The sequence below is a fragment of the Haliotis cracherodii genome, unplaced genomic scaffold, assembly GCF_022045235.1.
Source record: "Haliotis cracherodii isolate W230 unplaced genomic scaffold, xgHalCrac1.p SCAF_4, whole genome shotgun sequence".
NCBI classification, from domain to species: domain Eukaryota; kingdom Metazoa; phylum Mollusca; class Gastropoda; order Lepetellida; family Haliotidae; genus Haliotis; species Haliotis cracherodii.
The window spans coordinates 37,187,285-37,207,804 of NW_027266297.1; the positions used below are offsets into that span (position 1 = coordinate 37,187,285).

The 20,520-nt window shown below is 37.8% G+C and overlaps 1 protein-coding gene across 5 annotated transcripts in view; it reads left to right on the plus strand.

Moving 5' to 3' along the window:
• LOC139478190 (kelch-like ECH-associated protein 1) overlaps positions 1 to 20,520 on the plus strand; it is a 59,608-nt gene that overhangs the window by 18,864 nt on the left and 20,224 nt on the right. For 2 of the 5 annotated variants that reach the window (XM_071260556.1, XM_071260557.1), the window contains exon 3: positions 19,423 to 19,472. The exons of 2 other annotated variants lie outside the window; for them this stretch is intronic. In XM_071260556.1, coding sequence (XP_071116657.1) covers positions 19,454 to 19,472 — 19 coding nt within the window. In that variant the 5' untranslated portion in view covers positions 19,423 to 19,453. Of the gene's footprint in view, positions 1 to 8,831; positions 9,027 to 19,422; positions 19,473 to 20,520 lie in introns of those variants that run through there. One more of the 5 variants, XM_071260554.1, reaches the window with a different exon arrangement.

Consider the following 20,520-nt stretch of genomic DNA (forward strand, 5'->3'; position numbering starts at 1 on the left):
AGTCAGATATATGGCAGTGAGAACACATGTTTCAACACTGTTCAAGAAATGAGAGTCCAATCCTGTGCATATGATCACTAAGTAAAGGATATTGTAGACTTAGTTGGGTTCAGTCTTCCTTTTCAGCGTAAGTCTTTCTTTTAAAAGTAGAACAAGTAATGACATCTTTTATCTTCATAGATTCTTTTCAAACTTGGTGAACACTTTCTATACCAGTAGTTGATATGGAGTGCTAAGTTTGATTTTTATGTTTGGAATTTCTGGAAAAAAAACCCAGCTATGTTTCATTTTTTTACTTAGAATTTAATTTCTTAAACATTTGTGCGACCTATTCATTGAAAACTTCTGCATGGATTCTTTTCAAATTTAGGGAACAGTTTCCATACTAGTCGAGGAGGTGCAGTGCAATGTTTGATTTCAATGAGTGGATTTTCTGAGAAAATGTTGCTTTTATAATGTTTTGAACTTAGAAATACGTTGGAGTCAAGGTCGGGGGTATTAGTAAGCCCTGCCCACTTTTTGCCTTGTTATTATGATTAAGGTTCATTGTCTCAGGTTTGCAAAACAACTGGGGGTAAATACATGAACAAAGAGTATTACAATGAGGAGAGGGAGGTTCAAACCCACTAATGTCCATCATGCAGATCAGCTGACAGACACTTTGTCCGCTATACCAACACACACCCCAACTTGTTTTGATGTTGTCAAGGACAGCCTCCAATATAATTGTGAAAAATGTATATCAGTTGTTTTTTACTACTGACCTCAACATGCTCAAAGAGGCCTTCTCTCAAAGTCAGTTATGAACTTGTCAACATATTGACAGGGATTGTCTCAATACATGTTTTTGGTCTATTGCTGCTGATATATAACTTTACAAATGTGACATATTATTTGGTTTAGAAGCATAAAAGTAGTTAACTTTAGTTAATTTGTCACCATTGTGTTGTTGATATGTTAAGTCATACTGCCAACTCTAATGAATGTTATGGCATAAATGGTGAGACAGTTTTTGACATCACCCCTGTCACATAACTGGGACAATGGCAATTTGCCAATTTTCAAAAAGACATCAGGATGAAAGTCTGCTTTCTTTTCTTTTGAAATAGTTCTTCATTGTGAAGTAATTTGTTTTTTTGTTTAGGTCCATTTACTTTTCTAACAGTGAAATCAGTATGAAATTAAACAGTTACAAATTATTATTATTCAAAGCAATTGTGAAGTACATCTACAGTTTCACATAAAAACTTTAACGTGTGGCATTTCTACTGGCCCTCAGACACTGTTAACTTCAGACTAACTAGCTCTGTTCCCTGCGTCAGAGACACAACTAAAGACCTCCACTTGGACCTACTAGTTGACCCACAAATAGACCATGAGAATTTGATTCACAATCATTGAATTCAAATAGTTCAGTCACATTCCAGCCAATCCCATTTCTTAATACAGTCAACATCTGTGGAATGCCTAGCTATAAAAGTAGTAAAAAAAGTGTTCTTCATAAGTGATGTGAACAATACCAAGATCACTCAAGAACGTTAATACACAAGTTGTTCTTTGCAGTGTGTGCTGGATTGTCTGTTAAATAACTGGATCACTTGAAAGGTTAACCATTGTTGTTATGTGAAAGCCAGTCAAGCATTTCTAATACCTAGTCTATAGTTAAATTTACATGGGACATATAAAAGCAAAGGAATGCAGTTTTCTCTGGCCATCACAGCTTGTCCTTTGAAACTTCCAGTATCTATCAGTGTCTACTGTATGCTCGACTGATTCATAATTAATACTTAGCACATGTGAAACATGATGTTATGAATTATGGAAACTGATGCCAGGTGATGGAGTCCATATCAAACTTATATTTACTTCTGCATTAATGCAAGTCAACCATACGTAAACTAATGGCAAATATATATGTTATCAGACATTAGGATAGAGGAGCTATTGTCTATATCTGTACATAAAAATGATGAAATTATTAGTCCACCTGGCTTAAACAGCCATGTGAATTTATGCCATGGGAAGTTCAAGTGTGTCAAAGGATCAAATATGAAAACTCAACATGGATGCCACACAGCCATCTTGGATTTTCTTTTGAATTCTTTTCAACCTCAAAAGGCTGGGAGTGTGCAGGTGAGATGCAATGCAGCATGTCGTGTGTGTGCAGGTGCGATGCAATGCAGCATGTTATGTGTATGCAGGTGAGATGCAATGCAGCATGTTATGTGTGTGCAGGTGAGGTGCAATGCAGCATGTCGTGTGTGTGCAGGTGCGATGCAATGCAGCATGTTATGTGTATGCAGGTGAGATGCAATGCAGCATGTTATGTGTGTGCAGGTGAGATGCAATGCAGCATGTTATGTGTGTGCAGGTGAGATGCAATGCAGCGTGTTATGTGTGTGCAGGTGAGGTGCAATGCAGCATGTTATGTGTGTGCAGGTGAGATGCAATGCAGCGTGTTATGTGTGTGCAGGTGAGATGCAATGCAGCATGTTATGTGTGTGCAGGTGAGATGCAATGCAGCATGTTATGTGTGTGCAGGTGAGATGCAATGCAGCGTGTTATGTGTGTGCAGGTGAGATGCAATGCAGCATGTTATGTGTGTGCAGGTGAGGTGCAATGCAGTATGTCATGTGTGCAGGTGAGATGCAATGCAGCGTGTCATGTGTATGCAGGTGAGATGCAATGCAGTATGTCGTGTGTGCAGGTGAGATGCAATGCAGCATGTTCTGTGTGGTCAGGTGAGATGCAATGCAGCATGTTATGTGTGTGCAGGGTAGGTGCAATGCAGTATGTCATGTGTGCAGGTGAGATGCAATGCAGCGTGTCATGTGTATGCAGGTGAGATGCAATGCAGCATGTCATGTGAGTGTAGGTGAGGTGCAATGCAGTACGTCGTGTGTGCAGGTGAGATGCAACATGATGCAATGCAGCATGTCATGTGTTCTGGTTATCAAGGTATTTGGAATGGATGGCCATCCTGCTTTTCAGAGGAGCTTCATTTAGCTCAGATTTGCAAACATACAGAAAACATAATGGCCTGATACAGAGATTCTCCACTTAACCATGTAACTTAGAAAGCCAAATGAGCTATTGAACCCTGAATGCAATATCATATTGAAGTCAATTCTTATATATAAATATGTCAACAATAATAACTTCACAGACTGCTTACTTAATTATCAGCACTCAAAAAAACAATCATTAACATAGCACAACAATACAAACTCAGGGACCTCGTTCAGTGAAGAAATGCAACACAAGACCTCGCCATTCGTTTATCAGCTAATCAAGAAACATTAGCCTGTTAATGGTCTCCGCCTAACATAAACTCACATAAAAATATTACTTAGTTGGACTATCAAATGCCATAGAATCGCTTAATATGATCTATTTAAATAAGAATTGATTTTTTTGCATTTAGGGAAACAGAAAATTCAGTATGCACATTTTGCATAAATCTGCTACGCTACAATATGAAATCAGGGACATTAATCAGCATAATAAATGCAACACAAACCCTGCCCACTCTACTATTGGCCAATCAGGAAACAGTAGTCCATTAGTGGACTAATGTATATTGGATTATGGACACATCAATGCAAAACAAATTGCTTGGTTAGCCAATGAAATGCCAAGAAATCACTTACGATTTTTATTTACAAATGACCAGGAAACCATTTTTTGTGAGTCGTGTTTGTAACTATTCATCTCTCTGTAGCCACCTCCAGTATTCCCTGTGATGAGTCTCATGCAGATGCGCCATGTGTTGAAGCCTCTCATTTATGCAACTGCCAACGCTTTACTTGACCTTGTACAAACTATCAATTACTCCTTCTCAAGTACTTGAGTCTTTCACAACCTCGTTTGAAACTTTTCCATTCTTTGAGCCCCTTGATGATGACACTGATTTTTTACTGACCCATTTCAAGGACGGCATTCAAAACTAAAGTGCATTAGGTCATTGACAACTTAGGCAGTGCTGCTCCTGGATGAACCCGTTGCTGCGATGTTCATCCGTGCGTTGCCAATGGATATCATGTTGGGTAGCTGCTATTGTGCAGGTATTCCTCCACATTCCTCCTGCCACTGCAGATTGTATCCCCCCAGTTGAACACCGCCATAACTGCATGCTGATAATGGATGGCTTTGTGTTGTGTTGCATGCTTACCTGCTCTGATGGTCAAACATGCGTGTTGTATACACTGCTTACATGTGGGATAGTTCACGGGGTTGGGATAGTGTGTGTATTGTTATACAAAGGTCCCATGCTTGTCATGGCTGAGACTAAAATGGGAATCAATTCCAACAACAGCTGCATTGTCATGAAATGTGAAGGAGAGGTCAGTTGGAAGGACATTTTTCCTGTGTTAGGACATATTTTTGTATAATATGTCAGACTGAGCATCAGAAGTAAATCAAACAGATCAAAAGTTTTATAGATGATAATTTTTTAACACTGTAACCTTAAAATTATTTAAAATGTAAATTTTGATTATTATTTTTTTCACATTTTGAAGAAAATAGGGTGTCAGATCCAAGATCAAAAATAGAAAAAATATTTTCATCACCATGGTTTCTTGCAAGATTGGTGTGTATCTGTACCCTAATAGCTAGGCTTGGCACAATACTCTTCATGATATAATACTTGGTTAGCCTTGGTTCTTCATGTTCCATGGCATACAGAAGGCATTGTGATCAACCAGTTAAACCTGCATTCTTTTATGAATTTGGAATTTACTCGATTCTGATTGGTCAATCAGAGGCTATTAAATCACAATAAACCCCCTCTGTTTGAAACAGCTGGTTTGATGGCCGCATCACCGTGGAAGCTAATATTCATAGAATAGTACTTTTTTCAGTCATTGTTGGTAGGCATATTTAAATAATTATATCTACAATTACAGGTTACAAAATGCACAGATGCGGTTACTACAATATTCAAAGTATGTGTGGCAATACATTTTATTGCAGAAAACACGATGTGCGTTCGGTTCCAAATTCAATTTAGCGCGGTTAAATCTACTGGTAACCTAGCTCTACTTTGAAAACACATTATCTTCTAATTATTGTCATGGAGAAATCACTCGATTCTTTGGGTTCTGGAAGTAGAGGGAACGAGGCCCCAAAGGGACGAGTTGATTGTATTTCCTGAATCAACAGATTCAATGATTTCTCCGATATAAACCATGTTATGGTTGATATATAATTTTTCATATTTTGCATTATGACCCATAGTTGCACAAAATACTTGCAAAAAGTGTATGTTCAGAGTGGCAGTGAATTTACTGTCTCACCTCACCTCACCTCACCTCACCTCACCTCACCTCACCTCACCTCACCTCACCTCACCTCATGTTGACTCTAATATCCAATGAACATCAAAAGCATAATTTTAAAGGGTAGGCTTAATGGAACAGCTAGCTTCAGTTCTTGTCATGCAGGGTTACTGCTCAACATCATAAATATCTCTTTATACAAACTGATACAGTATTATGATATGAATTAATACATAAGTAAGCGTAGCATGTATGTTAGGGTCAGATGCACTAGCACATCAATGTTGGTGCTACTGCCCTCGTTGGACGACCTTGATATTGATGAGCCAATACTGGCATGGTTTACAAAACTCACTGACCTCAATCAATCATTGTTCAATGAATATCTCAGGGTACTGTTCCACAAAGCGATCTGACTGCTACAACTGTTGTATGTCTATGTTAAGTTGGGGAGTTATCGTCTTAGCCCTACAATCACTTTGTGGAAATGACCCGTGAAGATTCCGAGGTAGAATAGGTCTTCAGCAACCCATACTTGCCGTAAAAGGCGACTATGCTTGTCGTAAAAGGTGACTAACAGGATTGGTTGATACATGTCATCGATCCTAATTGCGTGGATTGATGCTCATGATGTCAATCACTGGATTGTCTGGTCCAGACTCAATTAGGGCCCAGGTACAGTGATGCAGCATACTGGCGACTCCAGTTTGCTGCCACACTCTTCTTGTAGCAGTTTTAAAACTACAGAACCTTTTGTAAAGACCACTTTTTGCATCAAACTCTCTTTAGATCCTGATAATAAATGTTGATATAAGCTATTCCTGTCAAGTACACATAAGTTTGAAATAGGATCCCATATCAGCATGGTCAGTCATATGTCACGAATTAGGGGTGGCGTATAATATTTAAGAAAAAGACGACAAGTGGGAGTTGTTTATCGTACACTAAAACACTGCAGGGAGAATAAACCATGAGGGACGCAGCCGTGAGTGGTTTATTGTCCCTGAAGTGTTTTAGTGTACGATAAACAACTCATGTTCAGCATCGATAAAAATGTTAATATAATGTACGAGCTTTAAAAATATTTAACCATATTTAAATAATGATGACTCTCTAAATATAATCTGACTGCGGCAATGTTAAACAAATCCATTTTATGAACCGTTTGGTATTTCCCGGATATGTAATTATATATTAATTCTTCTGTGACTATATTGGAAAATATTGATATTCAAGGGTTGTATTGTGATACATGTATTGCTGATGGCTGTGACATATACCGGTATATCAGTTATATTATACACCCTTACAAAGAAAAAATGCATACTTTCACCTCTTGGGTCATTATTTCGGTGTATTTTTCTGTATAACAGCTATAAAGGATGGATTTCACGCATGGAAAAGGAATAAGAGTTGTGTTTGGCAATGAAAAATGTTGCAAGTCATCCTGTTTATGTCCGGATTTACTGGTTGTTTGATGTCTGAACTCACCAACCTATTCTATCCTGTTTGTCACAGTTGGCCAGTTCTTTATGTATCTCTTGGATCGTTATTTGCAGTTATTATATTTTGGGGCCGTTCGCCAATCAAACTACTGACTGTTCAACATGTTCAAAATATTATGAATAAGGTATTATATTTACAAGCAAGGACATCATCAACCACAAATTGACATCTTGATTGCCGTATTGTTGGTGAGGCTCTTTGTTATCACACCCGGCCCAATCACTACACCTTCGTCCCGTGAAGATTTGTAGATTCCGGGGTAGAATAGGCTTTCAGCAACCCATACTTGCCGTAAAAGGCGACTATGCTTGTCGTAAGAGGCGACTAACGGGATCGGGTGGTCAGGCGCGCTGACTTGGTTGATGCATGTCATTGCGTGGATTGATGCTCATGATGTCAATTACTGGATTGTCTGGTCCAGACTCGATTATTTACAGACTGCCCTCATATAGCTGGAATATTGCTGAGTGCAGCGTGAAACAACAAACAAAACCAAAAAAAAATCAAATTTAGGGGCTAAAAGCATAAGGCCCCACCCTAGAATTATCCCTGATCCTAACTTGTGTAAACAGCTCTCTGCACTTACTTAGTATTCACCTGATGACAGGGCAAGAAGTAGCCCTGAAATGTTGTGACAAAGAATAAAAGAAGTGGTTATCCATAAAAGTGTCATGTATTCACACAGTGTAACTTCTAGATGCCTATCATACTTCTTAGCAGGGACAATAAATAAATCACTGGCCAACAGCCGTCTGAACAATTTAAATTTCTTCTGACCTTGTTTGTTTAACTATTAAAAGACATATACAGTCACATCCTGTTAATCTGACACTCGTTAATCCAGCACTAATGATGGGAATTGATGAAATCAGTGCTATTTACACTCGTTTATCTGACAGTCTTGCACTATGGCTTCGACACACCTAATTTGCAACGGATTCATGACATCACTCAGTGATTAGTCTTGTTAATCCGACACAGTGATTCATCTTGTTAATCCGACACACTGATTAGCTTACTACATGGTCATCTGTACCGTGTACACACAGCCTCGTGTTTTGATGCGAGATGAGTCGAGTAGTGGCTGCAAATTGCAACCAAACAGGAGGAATGCATTTGTAGTAATTATTGATATGTGTTCAATAAGGATTAGAATATGATTGAAATATGATGGGATGTGCTTTCATGTCACATCAGTTTGTGAAGATACTAGATATCACTTTTGGGGACAATTCATTTGTCGAGAATAGTGTGCATCCTCTATAACAGCCTGCAAACTTGCCTGAAGCTGGAGACAAGTAAAACTTCTTCTGGTCTAAAAGGGCCAGCTATAAACATTATGTAATTATGAATTTCCAGAATTGCAGGGATCTCTCCACTCACTCACTCACTCACTCACTCACTCACTCACTCACTCACTCACTCACTCACTCACTCACTCACTCACTCACTCACTCACTCACTCACTCACTCACTCACTCACCCCCCCCCCCCCACCCCCACACACACGGCTATGTAAGTGCAATAATCTTGGTTGCAACATTTCACATCACCTTTTGCAATGAATAATTCATTAGAAAATATTCTATATGCCAGTTCATTGAGTAGTGTTCATTCATGAAGATGATTAGATCTTCAAGGATTTTTTACAAGCTTTTTATTCACAACGTGTATAAATAAACAAACAAGTATGGAAGTGGTACGTTTTGAATGGCGTAATTTTTAAATAGCAGCTTCAACATGTTTTGTAATTCATACCGTCTGTCGTTGACTGTCCCATCCTCTCTGTCTGTCCACCCCCCCCCCCCCCCCTATCCACCAACCCATCTCCATTTCAATGCTATCGTGGAGTTTCTTCCTTCTTGTCTACTCCATGTTGCTCATCCTAAAAGAGCCACTATCAACTTCATCCGGGTAGGACTTTGCATTATATTTATATGTTATTATGCCCTGCGACTCAAAGCTCAATGGAGCAAGACTAGTCATCCAAGCGTTCTGCTATTCTGTTGGAGAGGCGTAGCTCCTCCGTCCAAAGCTTCTCACTGACGTAGAAGGTAAAGTCTGAATGGTATACACGGCAGTGTAGATGTGTGGACTCGAGACGTTGATGTACAAGAGAGTTGTAGTTGTCGCTGTCACAGCCTCCATGCCTGATGAACGCTGCAGCGTCTTCCCCTTCCCCTTCCCAGGATACCAGAGCTCCACCAACATACGTCACTTGCTGTTGGAGCACATTTACTGGTTCGTTCATAAATGCTTTCAAAATCACATGTTAAAGTTCTTCGCGTGTAGGAACTTTTCAGATGGTTTTGTTGTTTGTCTGACTCTTACGACTTTCTGATATGTATATTTTGTGTTGAGACATGACATATTTCCTATGTTGACAGCTAACATGTCTGAACAACGTGACAATATGATACAATTTTATCTCTTGATGAAAAGTCCAGCTTTTTCAAAATTATTTCTGATGTCTTAAAAATAGTGACGGTAAAGGTCTATGTGGTAATTTTTAAAAATAAACGTATGATATGTTTTCTATTTTAAATACATTTTGGTGGAATCCAATTTGATAATAGTTTAGTCACTTCAGATATTGGCCATTGACAAGGTTGATGATGAAAGGCCATCGTCTGCTGGCATGATCAGAGGCATATATTCCACCATGACACAGGTAGTTTGAATATTATCATGGGGGATTTTTAGTTGACCATTTCTCCTTTCTATCCATTCATTGTAATAGTTTGAAACTTAACTGGTGTATCATATTATGTTGGTTGAAAAATACAACAGTGTGGTGATCTTCAAGGATCCATTTATACAAGTTTTTCTGCTTTTTGGCCTTTTACACCTAATGGAATCTTCGTTGGATAATCAAGACTGATTTTCTCTGGCGTTTACGTTCTATATTTCAACTACTCAAGAAATGGTTTTAAAATGGGTATGGTGAACGAACATATACTACATGCTTGACATATCCATGTTGCGTTTCACGAATTAGACTTATGGTTTTTAATATTCCCGTTCTTATATTTAGACATTGTAAGATGTAATTTGAAACACACTAGTGGAGAGAACATTATCACAATAAGATCTTATATATTGTTCTCCAGCGAAGTCAGCTCACTGCATATAGGGACATTTGTATAAATCTGTAATCTGGATGAAAACTGTACATCTATAGCTAGTTGCTTCATGGACTTGTAATGAATGGTCATCATGTGACTATGTCGTGAGTTCTCATTGGATGGAAGACTTCAAGTGTACATGACTGATGTGAAACCTTCGAATACATTTGAAAAATGTCTTCTGAAATATTACCTCCTTGAAGCGTTCATGGCCTTGTGATACAATATGAATGTACTGAGGTGGGAGTTAGCATGGCTTTGCAAATAACAATTCACTCATTGCCATGGCACTTTAAGTAAGACTTGCCTACTGGCGGGAGTTGAAATTTTAATGTCAGCCTTCATTGTGAACGAGATTTGATGTTTCCATGGACAAATACAAAAATAAAACAAAGGTAGGCATCATGAATATTTTGGGGGACATTTTTTTATGAAATTCTTTGCTCAGTCTTTACAAATACAAAATATCCCCAAAATATTCATGATGTCTAACTTTTTTTGTTAAATATTATTGTGTGATTTCTATGTTAGACCATACAGGCTACATGCTATTTTAACAAGTCATCAAGAGAAATGTTTGGCTGTTGACCAAACTGATGATGCTCTCTAACTTGGAACTGTGTGAAACAACATTATTGATGCAGGGTGTTTGTCATTTGCTGTTGACAGTTTACACCAACATGAAGCAAGTATCTAAAAGATCCTGTGAAAATCTTGAGGAAACTAAATGTTTTCATGTTTTTCTTATGAAGCCAGACCACATATTTATTTTTTTTATTTTTTTTATTTTATTGTTTTTAGAAAGACGTACCTGTTACATAAATGGGCTTCCGCCCAGGGTAGCAGAAAGCCCATGACATAAAGCACAACTTATCAGTACATCTTACTTTGTTGTTTTTTTTACAGAAAATAACATACTTCTCACTCACACATTCATTCTTGTTTATTTATCATATTGCAGTTTAGGAAAGTACATGGTCTCAAACATTAAAATCTTAATTACAAAACTAAAATTAAATTGAAAGCTGCTCCTCATTTTCGAAAAGTTGATGATACAGCATCCAAGCACCATAGAATTTCTGTTGATTACCTGTCTTGAAAGCAATATTTTTTTCAATGTTGTATCATGAAAAAGCTTCCTTTTTATAAACATGAAAATAAGGTTTTGTATTTTGGAATTTGCATCTATAAATATAGTATTTTGCAATTAGTAAAAGTAAATCAAACACTTTATCTGTTTTTATGTTCTCTTTAACTCCAAAAAGTATCAATTCTGCACAAAATGTCATATTATAAACATGAAAGCACTGGTCGATCCACAATGACACTTCATCCCAAAATTGTTTTATTACATCACATTCCCAAAACAAGTGAGTAATTGTTTCCTTTTCATTGTGACAGAAGGAGCACAAAACATTCTGAGCATAATTGAGTAAATACAGAAAAGTATTAGTGGTGAGAATTCTGTGGGTAATTTTGTATTGAAACCATCGCAGTTTGACATCCTGTGTTGTACTGAAAATTTTATTACAAATATTGTTCCAATTTAAGTTTTCAAATTGTAATTCCCACTTTTCCTGCCCTTTAGTTTTTACTTCTGTAGAAACCAATGAAAAATAAATATATTTTTCTGTGTAGAAGGGGGTGAGCATTATACACAAATTAATGAGTTTTGATGTTTTTTCCCCCATTGAAAGACATTACCGTGAGCATGTAACACCGGAAATACCATGTCAACAAATCCATACTGAAGTTCGCAAATTATTCATGTAATTACACTGTCTGGCTATAAAAAGTGTTCTTTGTATATCTGGACTTATGTTTGTAACTTATTTCATTAATTTTATTCAAAATTCCTTTGAATATTGTTTTAATTAATTTCGGCGAAATCATGTGTGAAGCAATCGGAAGATTGCACAACTCACCGTTATTATCAGCAACTGCAGTCAGAATACCGCTATTGACGCCTTGAAACAAACTTTAGTTGACAGAGAATGGATACATATATCATAAATGCCATACTTTGATTCTTTAAAAGTCATATTTGTTTTTGTTGGACGATTCTATGTCAACACGTAATTCTCGCGATCATGCGATCACGTGCACGGGAGCCTTGACGGTGACTGGTCAGACTGGTTCCATGTAAAAAATAATACCCGACAATAGCAATCAGCTGCTTCACTTTTGGTTATTATTATTTTAAATATGTTTAGTAAAAGCTGCAACTAAATTAACAAGACATTGGAATATATTATTCCTGATAAAAAAATAGTTTCAGATACAACTTTTGCCGATCCTTACATTAAAATACTGTAAACATGGTAAAGTTATATCATTGGGTGTGTCTTGACCGAATCAGTAGATTCCAAGAAAACGTGTGTACAGCTGGTTGCTGTGTCCGGCTTAGTTTATGAGAAAATACACAAGGTAATCTTAATCCCTGGATATAAAACAATGCCAAGCTGAACATAAAATACAACTTAAAAGGTAAATCAACATGTCTGGTGATTTTTTATCTCAAATTTAGAATTTGTACTGACGAAGTTTCTCAGCACCCGTTCGTTTGCCGGACTTCGCTGAAGGGGTATGGTGTAATTTTTTTCTGCACATAATATTCAAATTTCTTTTTTTCCAAAATATTGAACCCGCTAGAGGGGGGTGCGCACTATACTCAGGAAAATACGGTACTATATATGAGAGTGAGTGAGTGAGTGAGTTGGTTTAACGCCGCTTTTCACAATGTTCCAGTTATATCGCGGCGTGTCAGCTTATTGTGGGAGAAAAGTCCGAAGTGATGCAGGTCTCAGACGTTTACCAGTTCGGTGAAACCCACGAGCACGGGTATGGTGCTGACAAACCTAGAAACATAATCGGGTCGAACCGGGATTGGAACCAACAATCATATGTTTCTGGCGTGCCCAAGGGACGCAACTCTGCACAGCGAATCGCGGAGCCTTAGACTAGGCCACCCGTTCCCCCCTATATGAGAAACTTCCCAACAATCCCCTACTGTAGAATGTGCAGTAAGCTTGATGGTTGATGGTTCAATCATCACATTAGAATGATCAGTTGCCAACGATCTTTATCACATAAACAACAGTATGATACTTAAGGCTGAAAATGTCATTAAACCTCAAACCAGCAGACATCCATATGTTGAAAAAAGAACATTTTGTTCTATTGCCCTTGTATAGAGTATGAACTTTTGAGTGAGTGGAATATAAAATACAAATTGAATAATATTTTTTTTGAAATTTACCAGGTAAATCCAGGGTTAAAAGATTAAGTTTATTAAAATGTTGGCCTTTTGTTATTCGGTAATATTTATGTATTAAGTGAGCACTCTCAGTCTACCCAGAAGCAGATTCAGGGGACGTAGGCAATGTGACTGTGTTAATGGTTTTAATGGATCATAATTGGCTCAGCAGGGTGTTCAAACCAATGTGGAAATATTGATTATAGTTGTGACACAATAGGGTAGCTGGTACAAGCAGTACATGTTCTTTTTTTTCTCGGATGTTGTAGATTTTGTAAAGCACCCATCTGGAAGTAATCTTTGTAAGTGCCCCCTATTAAGATTAAAAATAAACATGACAGTCCATATTTACTCAGTAAATTACAGAATTAGTTAAGAAGAAGTGTAGAAGGGGTGTATAATTGCCTAGTAACTATTATCGAAAAGTTTTAGTTTTCAGCTACCGCTTGATCTAAATAAATTTTACTTGTTTATGGTTGTAATAAAGATGACATTTCAAGAAAACCTTGTCCAATGATTGCCATATTATACAAAGATTTATTTCTTTTCTCTTTTTAAAAAAAAAAAAAATGATCTAAAGTGATGCCATATGAGCAGTGTCAGCAAGGTGTTCTCATTGTTTTTTTCACTTTCATAATGTAAGCCCAATCTTTTTTAATTGGACAGAATTTAATATGAGCTGAGAACACTTAAATCCCGGCAATGTTTACTCATATCAGTTTGTGCAGTGTCATTGTAGGACAAATACGTGCAGTTGTGTTGTCGTCCATCCATGTTATCAACACAAGGCTACGTGTAATCTTATCCCTCTCTGTATTGACATATGACATTGGGTTAGTTTCATCAAATGAACAGGTACGGTTCCCTGAGTGTGGTGATAAGCAGAATTGACACCATTGCTGATTGAGTCATCAGCAGAGATATGCATGCACTCAAATCATAGTCCTACTTTTTTATTCACCCTGGCTCTCTTTCCACAAAGCCTGCTAAAACTGTTGAAATTATATTTACATTTATCCCTTCGGAACATAATGTAGGCCATATGAAGGAAAGAAATATCAATTCCTTTTTTCTTAATCTGCATACTTGGCTTGTCTAAGGGTTCAAGTTTTGTTTGTTGTTTAATGCTGCACTCAGCAATATTCCAGTTGTATGATGGCGGTTTGTAAATAATCGAGTCTGCACCAGACAATCCAGTGATTGAAATCATGAGTATCGATCTATGCAACCAAGTCTGCGAGCCTGATCATCCAATCCTGTTAGTCACCTCTTCTGACAATTATAGTCGTCTCTTTCCGCAAGCATGGGTTGGAATAAAAGTTGAGTGAGTGAGTATGGTTTTATGTCGCTTATCTCAATATTCCAGCAATAATAAGGCAGTGAACGCAAGAAATGGGATTCACACATTGTACTCTTGTTGGGAATGAAACCTTACGTGATGAGCAAATGCTTTAACCACTGGGCTACCCCATCACCCTTGTAGAACTTGATAGCACTTGATTGTTCAAGCATGTTGATACAGCATTAAGTAAGCAGCGGTAGTCCACGAGTCCTTATAATTATAATAAATAGCAAAACCCTTAAAAATGGCACATTTCTACTAGTCCTTATTGGTCAGTTTGGCAAGGACAACAGGACAAGTCCCAATTTTTTATAATGAGTAAAGTAACTGACTTTTATTTGCATAAACTGACAATTTGATACCTTAAATATTGGGCTGTTTGGCAAGGACTACAGGACTAGTCCAAATTTTTAACACTGACTAAAGTAACTGACTTTTTTTTGCATAATCATTTTTATATTTATTTTACTGACAAACAAAGCATACATATTTCAAATGTAATAAAAACTATTTTCTGCTTTTATACAGCAGCTGTTCCACAGACGTTATTGCAGCTGCAATGACAGTGCATATATAGTCTGCCGTAATTGCAAACAAAACTATTGAACAAAATAATAGCAATTGGGTTTACAGTAAACTTGTACAAAGAAATCACCAGTGCATAGCTTCAGAAAATGTGAAACTAAGCCAGTGTATTTTGCTGACTCACGACAGGAGCACAGGTGATTCAGCACTTTGTCTGCAGAGCTTTCATGTGCTGGCCCAGCCCTGGAGATTTATCTGCTCAGTTTATGAGCTAGCTGGTATTCAGTTCTAGCTGATAGAGGAAATGTTTTCATTGCTGCGTAAGAATTCGGGCAAATTAGGGCGACTGTTGGTGTATGATTTGGCCATTTGAAGTCGGTAGGAGACAAGGGTGCTGTCTGGAATTGTCACGTCATGATAGTTTTGCAATGGGATGTTTGTATGTACCAAATAAAAAAATCAATACTGCACTGGAAGATGCAGTGTCAGGTCAGTGTGTACTGTTCTGAACTCCTGGTTAATTGCATTAGTTACAGAGTGAATAGTTGTGTATTGTGGACCATCATCTGTATGTGCTGTATTGTGTGTGAGCAGCTCGTGTGTAGTGATGGTGTATGATGACACAGGGGCAGACGGGTCAGGACCCAATCCACAAAGTGTTCGTAGCATTATTCGTATCATAACTATATGGCTTATCGGGGGCACGGGTGGCCCAGTCGTCTAAGGCACCACGATTTGCTGCACAGAGTTGCGTTCCTTGGGCACGCCAGAAACCTATGAGGGTTTGAATCCCAGTTCGCCCCGATTATGTTTCTAGGTTTGTCAGCACCATACCCGTGCTCGTGGGTTTCACCGAAGTGGTAAACGTCAGAGACCTGCTTCACTTCGGGCTTTCCTCCCACATTAAGCTGACACGTGGTGAAATAATTATGTTCATGATGTTGGACAGAATAATGTGAATGAAGAATGGATTTGCCCTTGATTGCAGTGAAAATATTAAGAACTCCTGGTTGCATGGCTCAGATCGCACACCATAATAGCCTTCAGAGAGTTGACATTTAAGAAAAAAGAAATATTGAAATATGGCATTGCTTAAGAATGAAACTAAATATTTTGGTCTCCTTATATGAAAGAAAATCATATGAAAACTTACCCAACTCTTCAATGCTGTAAATGTTTCCATAACATCAGACTGTCACTAGTGTCAGTCGATTGACTGTGAGTGTAGTGCTGATATGCTTTAGTCTCATCCTTGTAACAATGCATACCATTAACAGTTACAAGCATTCACTCAAACTTAACAGTTTATGACTTCACCAGATGCTGGTACCTATTACATCAATAACTTTATTCATTATATACTTTTTTGTCTTTTGTTTGTTGTTTAACGCCTCACTCAGCAAAATTACAGCTATATGACAACTGTCTGTAAATAATCAAATCTGGACTAGACAATCCAGTGATTGACATCATGAACATCGATCTACGCAATTATGATACGATGACATGCATCAATCAAGTCACCGAGCCAGACCACAAAATCCTGTTTGTCGCCTTTTACGACAAGCATAGCATACTTTTTTAATTCCATCATTATATTTTGATGTTACCAGTAATATCAGTGAATAAAATGATCAGTGGAAGCGTATTGGGACAGTTACCTGATTACCATGATTATTAATGTCTTACATACAGCCATGTCGTCTAGGGCACCGCCATTCGCTGTGCAGAGTTTCGTCCCTTGGGCATGCCAGAAACCTATGATTGTGGGTTCGAATAACTGTTTTCTCCGATTTTGGTCATGTGAACTGAAATTCCAATTTGACATGTGTTGCTTTAAGTCTTCCAGCCTTTTGGTGTCTCTTGATGACAATCTTTAAGTCTTAGGTAGATTGGTTGGATGACTTCTTACAAGTTGTCCACCATTTCCTTACTTATATGAAATGAAAACTTCAGATGGCCAGCAGAATTAATGAATAATTTTAGAATGAACCCAATCTATCATGCACTTAAAGCATTGTGTAGTGGTCATGCTGCGATAACAGTCATGACAGGAAGTAGCAGTAGTGTTTGTATCCAGACGGAACTCTCAAGTGTTCGGAGGAAATGATGAAGCTTTATGCACATTGACTAATTCGCAAATGCTGATTCATGGCACATAGATGTAACATTCATTAGATAGTGAGGTAAGTTCACCATGTTCACAGAACCTCTGGGGCTTGGTAATACCCTTTTTTAGTGTAAATTTTATATTATTCAAATCATTAATTTTTATTGCAAATGTATTGTATATTTGAAACTTGTGATGTTGAAATTACTATAAGCTAATAGACCTTGAATATTCATTGAATATATTCTCATAGTTACATCTGTAAAGTGATATATGCATATGAAAAACAATATTGAAATGCTATCAATCGAGTTATGCATATTTGCAAAACAGGATTCCACAGGAGATATCTTTTGGGTGAGATCAAGCGAAATCACCGAGGCGAAGGACATATCGCTACAATGGATTGAATCACATTGCAGTTACCATGATGTCATCAGATGACATCATTTATCTGTCTGCCACTGAAGTTTTTTACACTCAAGGCACTGGTTGTTACTGTTTACAAACTTAAAAAGTTGGAAGAATGATCTTGGATGAAAAATAGAATTTCACCTGCATGTCTTTCAATATCAAATATATCACCATGAGTTGATGAAAGTTGAAAACTATAATTATTAAGACAATTTTATTCTTTTTCAAACATCTTTTTATTATAGATATGCTGCAAAATGTAAACCCACTAAGTAACCATCGAGACTACGTCATTATCTGGCCCTTGTTATATCAGTGCTACTTGGTAGATCATGTAAATGTAGTATTAGAAAGCAGTCCTTGGTGGGCTATGCGGTTTATGTGTTAATATTGACTGGTCGGTATGTGATTAAGAGTATGTTGTCAATCTGATGTGTTAAAATGGCATTATATTTCATTTATCCATTGTGCTGTTGGATATTTATGACTCCACTTTCCGTTTTGTGTAAATCCAGAACAGAATCAGTCCAAGTGCCTCATTTTTGTTGTATTGTCATGAATAGACATCAAGGAGATTACAGCACTTAGTGAGTGAGGGAGTGAGTGAGGGAGTGAGTGAGTTGGGTTTCACACTGCTGTTTGCAACATTCCAGCAACATCACAGCAATGGATACCAGACCAGGGCCCACCTGCACAAAGCGATCTTAACGCTTAGACTATCATAAGCCTATTTTAAAGTATGGGAGTTACAATCATCTTAGCGCTAAGATCGCTTTGTGCACGTGGGCCCTGGGCTTCACACATTGTACCCATGTCGGGAACTGAACCCAGGCCTTCAGTGTAATGAGCGAACACTTTAACCACTAGGCTACCCTACCTAGCGCTTATCTTGGCCAACTGTGTCATCATACCCCTAACATCAGCCTCTCTGTGTAGACCCCAGTCCACACAGCGATCTTAGCACTATGACTGTCATAAGTCTATGTTTAAGAATGAGGTCAAAGTGCAAAGATCACTTTGTGGAATTGGACCCTGTTCCGAAGCAAATTATTTACACAACAAGCTGTCATAATCAATTTTGCTACCTTATGAATTCATTCACATGCAAACCACTCAGGGATGAGGATATGGAGTGGGCAGGCACTTGGAGCAAGCAAGTTGTATGATCACATTATCAGTCACTGTCTATTCAGCTGGGCCCTGTTTTCACAAAGCAATCTCAGTGCTAAGATGATTGTAACTCTGATAAGGTTGTCTGTATTTTTTTCTGTTTTCCATCTTCCACCCGTCCTGAATTTTCATTCCAACATGAAATAATAAATACCTTTCTTATCTCAATTTTCCAAAATGTGATGTGATAATAAACAAAATACTCCTTCATTTGCACATTAAAAAACCCATATCAGCTTGATCTTTCTTCAGCTTCATTTAATAATAATTCGTGTGCAAAGCAAAGCGGCTTGATTTGCGCCATAAATTAATTCAAGGACTGTTCTAAAGTGTTCAGAACTTTAAAGATTCATAAATAAGTCATACAATTAGTGAAAAATATGTTTGATTATATTTTTTTAATTTCGCCTGCCTGCCCTCTTGCTGGTTAAGGTGAGAAACACATAAGAAAATATAGATGGCCTAACATAGACTTATGACAGTAGTAGCTCAAGGATCACTTTGTGGAATGGAGCCGTTGCCATGTTTGTCTTTGATTTGTGGACATGATATTTGCTGACATTCTCAGACAAACACCTGATTAAGTTATAGTTAAGTCAGTTGGGTATGGAGCCATTTTGTTCTGTATGATGGGAAACATGCACAAAGTTTGGTTTTGAGGAAAATCCTAAAGTAAATAAATTTTGTTCTTTTAGCCAACGTTACAATTGTTGACGTTAAGGATCCATGGCAACCAGTAAAGCAGGTAGGATGACTTGCAAACTTTTGACCACCTGTGTTCTGTTTGTTTGCATGATGAATACAAAGTAGAGCATCACCTGGGGTGGGGTGGGGGGGTGCCATTTGTGTTGTTGCATATCTTCCTGGATGACTTGCAGGAAACTTCAACACTCAGACAGACAGAAGTAAATGGTAGCTTTGTGTCTGCTTTGCTGGCCGGGATTTGGTCCGGCAGTTAGCTAGTGTGACGCAGCAACTTTAGAGCACTTATGGTTGCAGGAAGTAGGCTTGCATGGCCACAAAGATTGCATGAATAGCATTGATTGTTGCTTGTTGATGTTATATCACTAATGAAATCAATGGTTGAGGTTTCTGGTAGATTTGTCACTTCCTTATATATAGGAATATATATACAGGGCTAAATTTAACTATATAAAACATGCCCCGATGAAACCAATTATTGGAATCTAATATTTATGTCTATACATATCTTGTCTACTGGCCTGTCTTTCATCATCGTTAGATTTGAAATTAATGCAAGGATAATTCATGCTTTCAATTAAAGCAAAAAGTCAAGGGGCCCTTGTGTTAAAAGTTATATATTTAGGGGTCAAATACCATAGAAGCCCTCAAGGACCTAGGACTCTCCTTTATTTCAAACAGCTATTATTAGCTGAGGCTAAAGAAACATTTACTGGACTGATCAACCTTTGAAATCAAATGAACTATATTCTTTGTCATTGACTGTGCATATCCCCCATGAAGATCTGGGTAGGAATTGGTCTTTAGCAACCCATGCCTGCCGTTAAAGGCGACTATGCTTGTCATATGGGGTGACAGATGGGATCAGGTGGTGCGACTGGCTGACATGGTTGATGCATGTCATCATATCCCAAATACGAAGATCAAGTAAGTCAGTAGGTTCTAACTTCTAGATCACTGGGTTGCCTTGTCCAGACTAATATTTACAGACCATGTCATATAACTGGAATATTGCCGACGACTATGTAAACAACATTCGTTTACTCACTACTTCAGATAGTATTTGTTTTGTAAAGATCCGGGTTAGAATT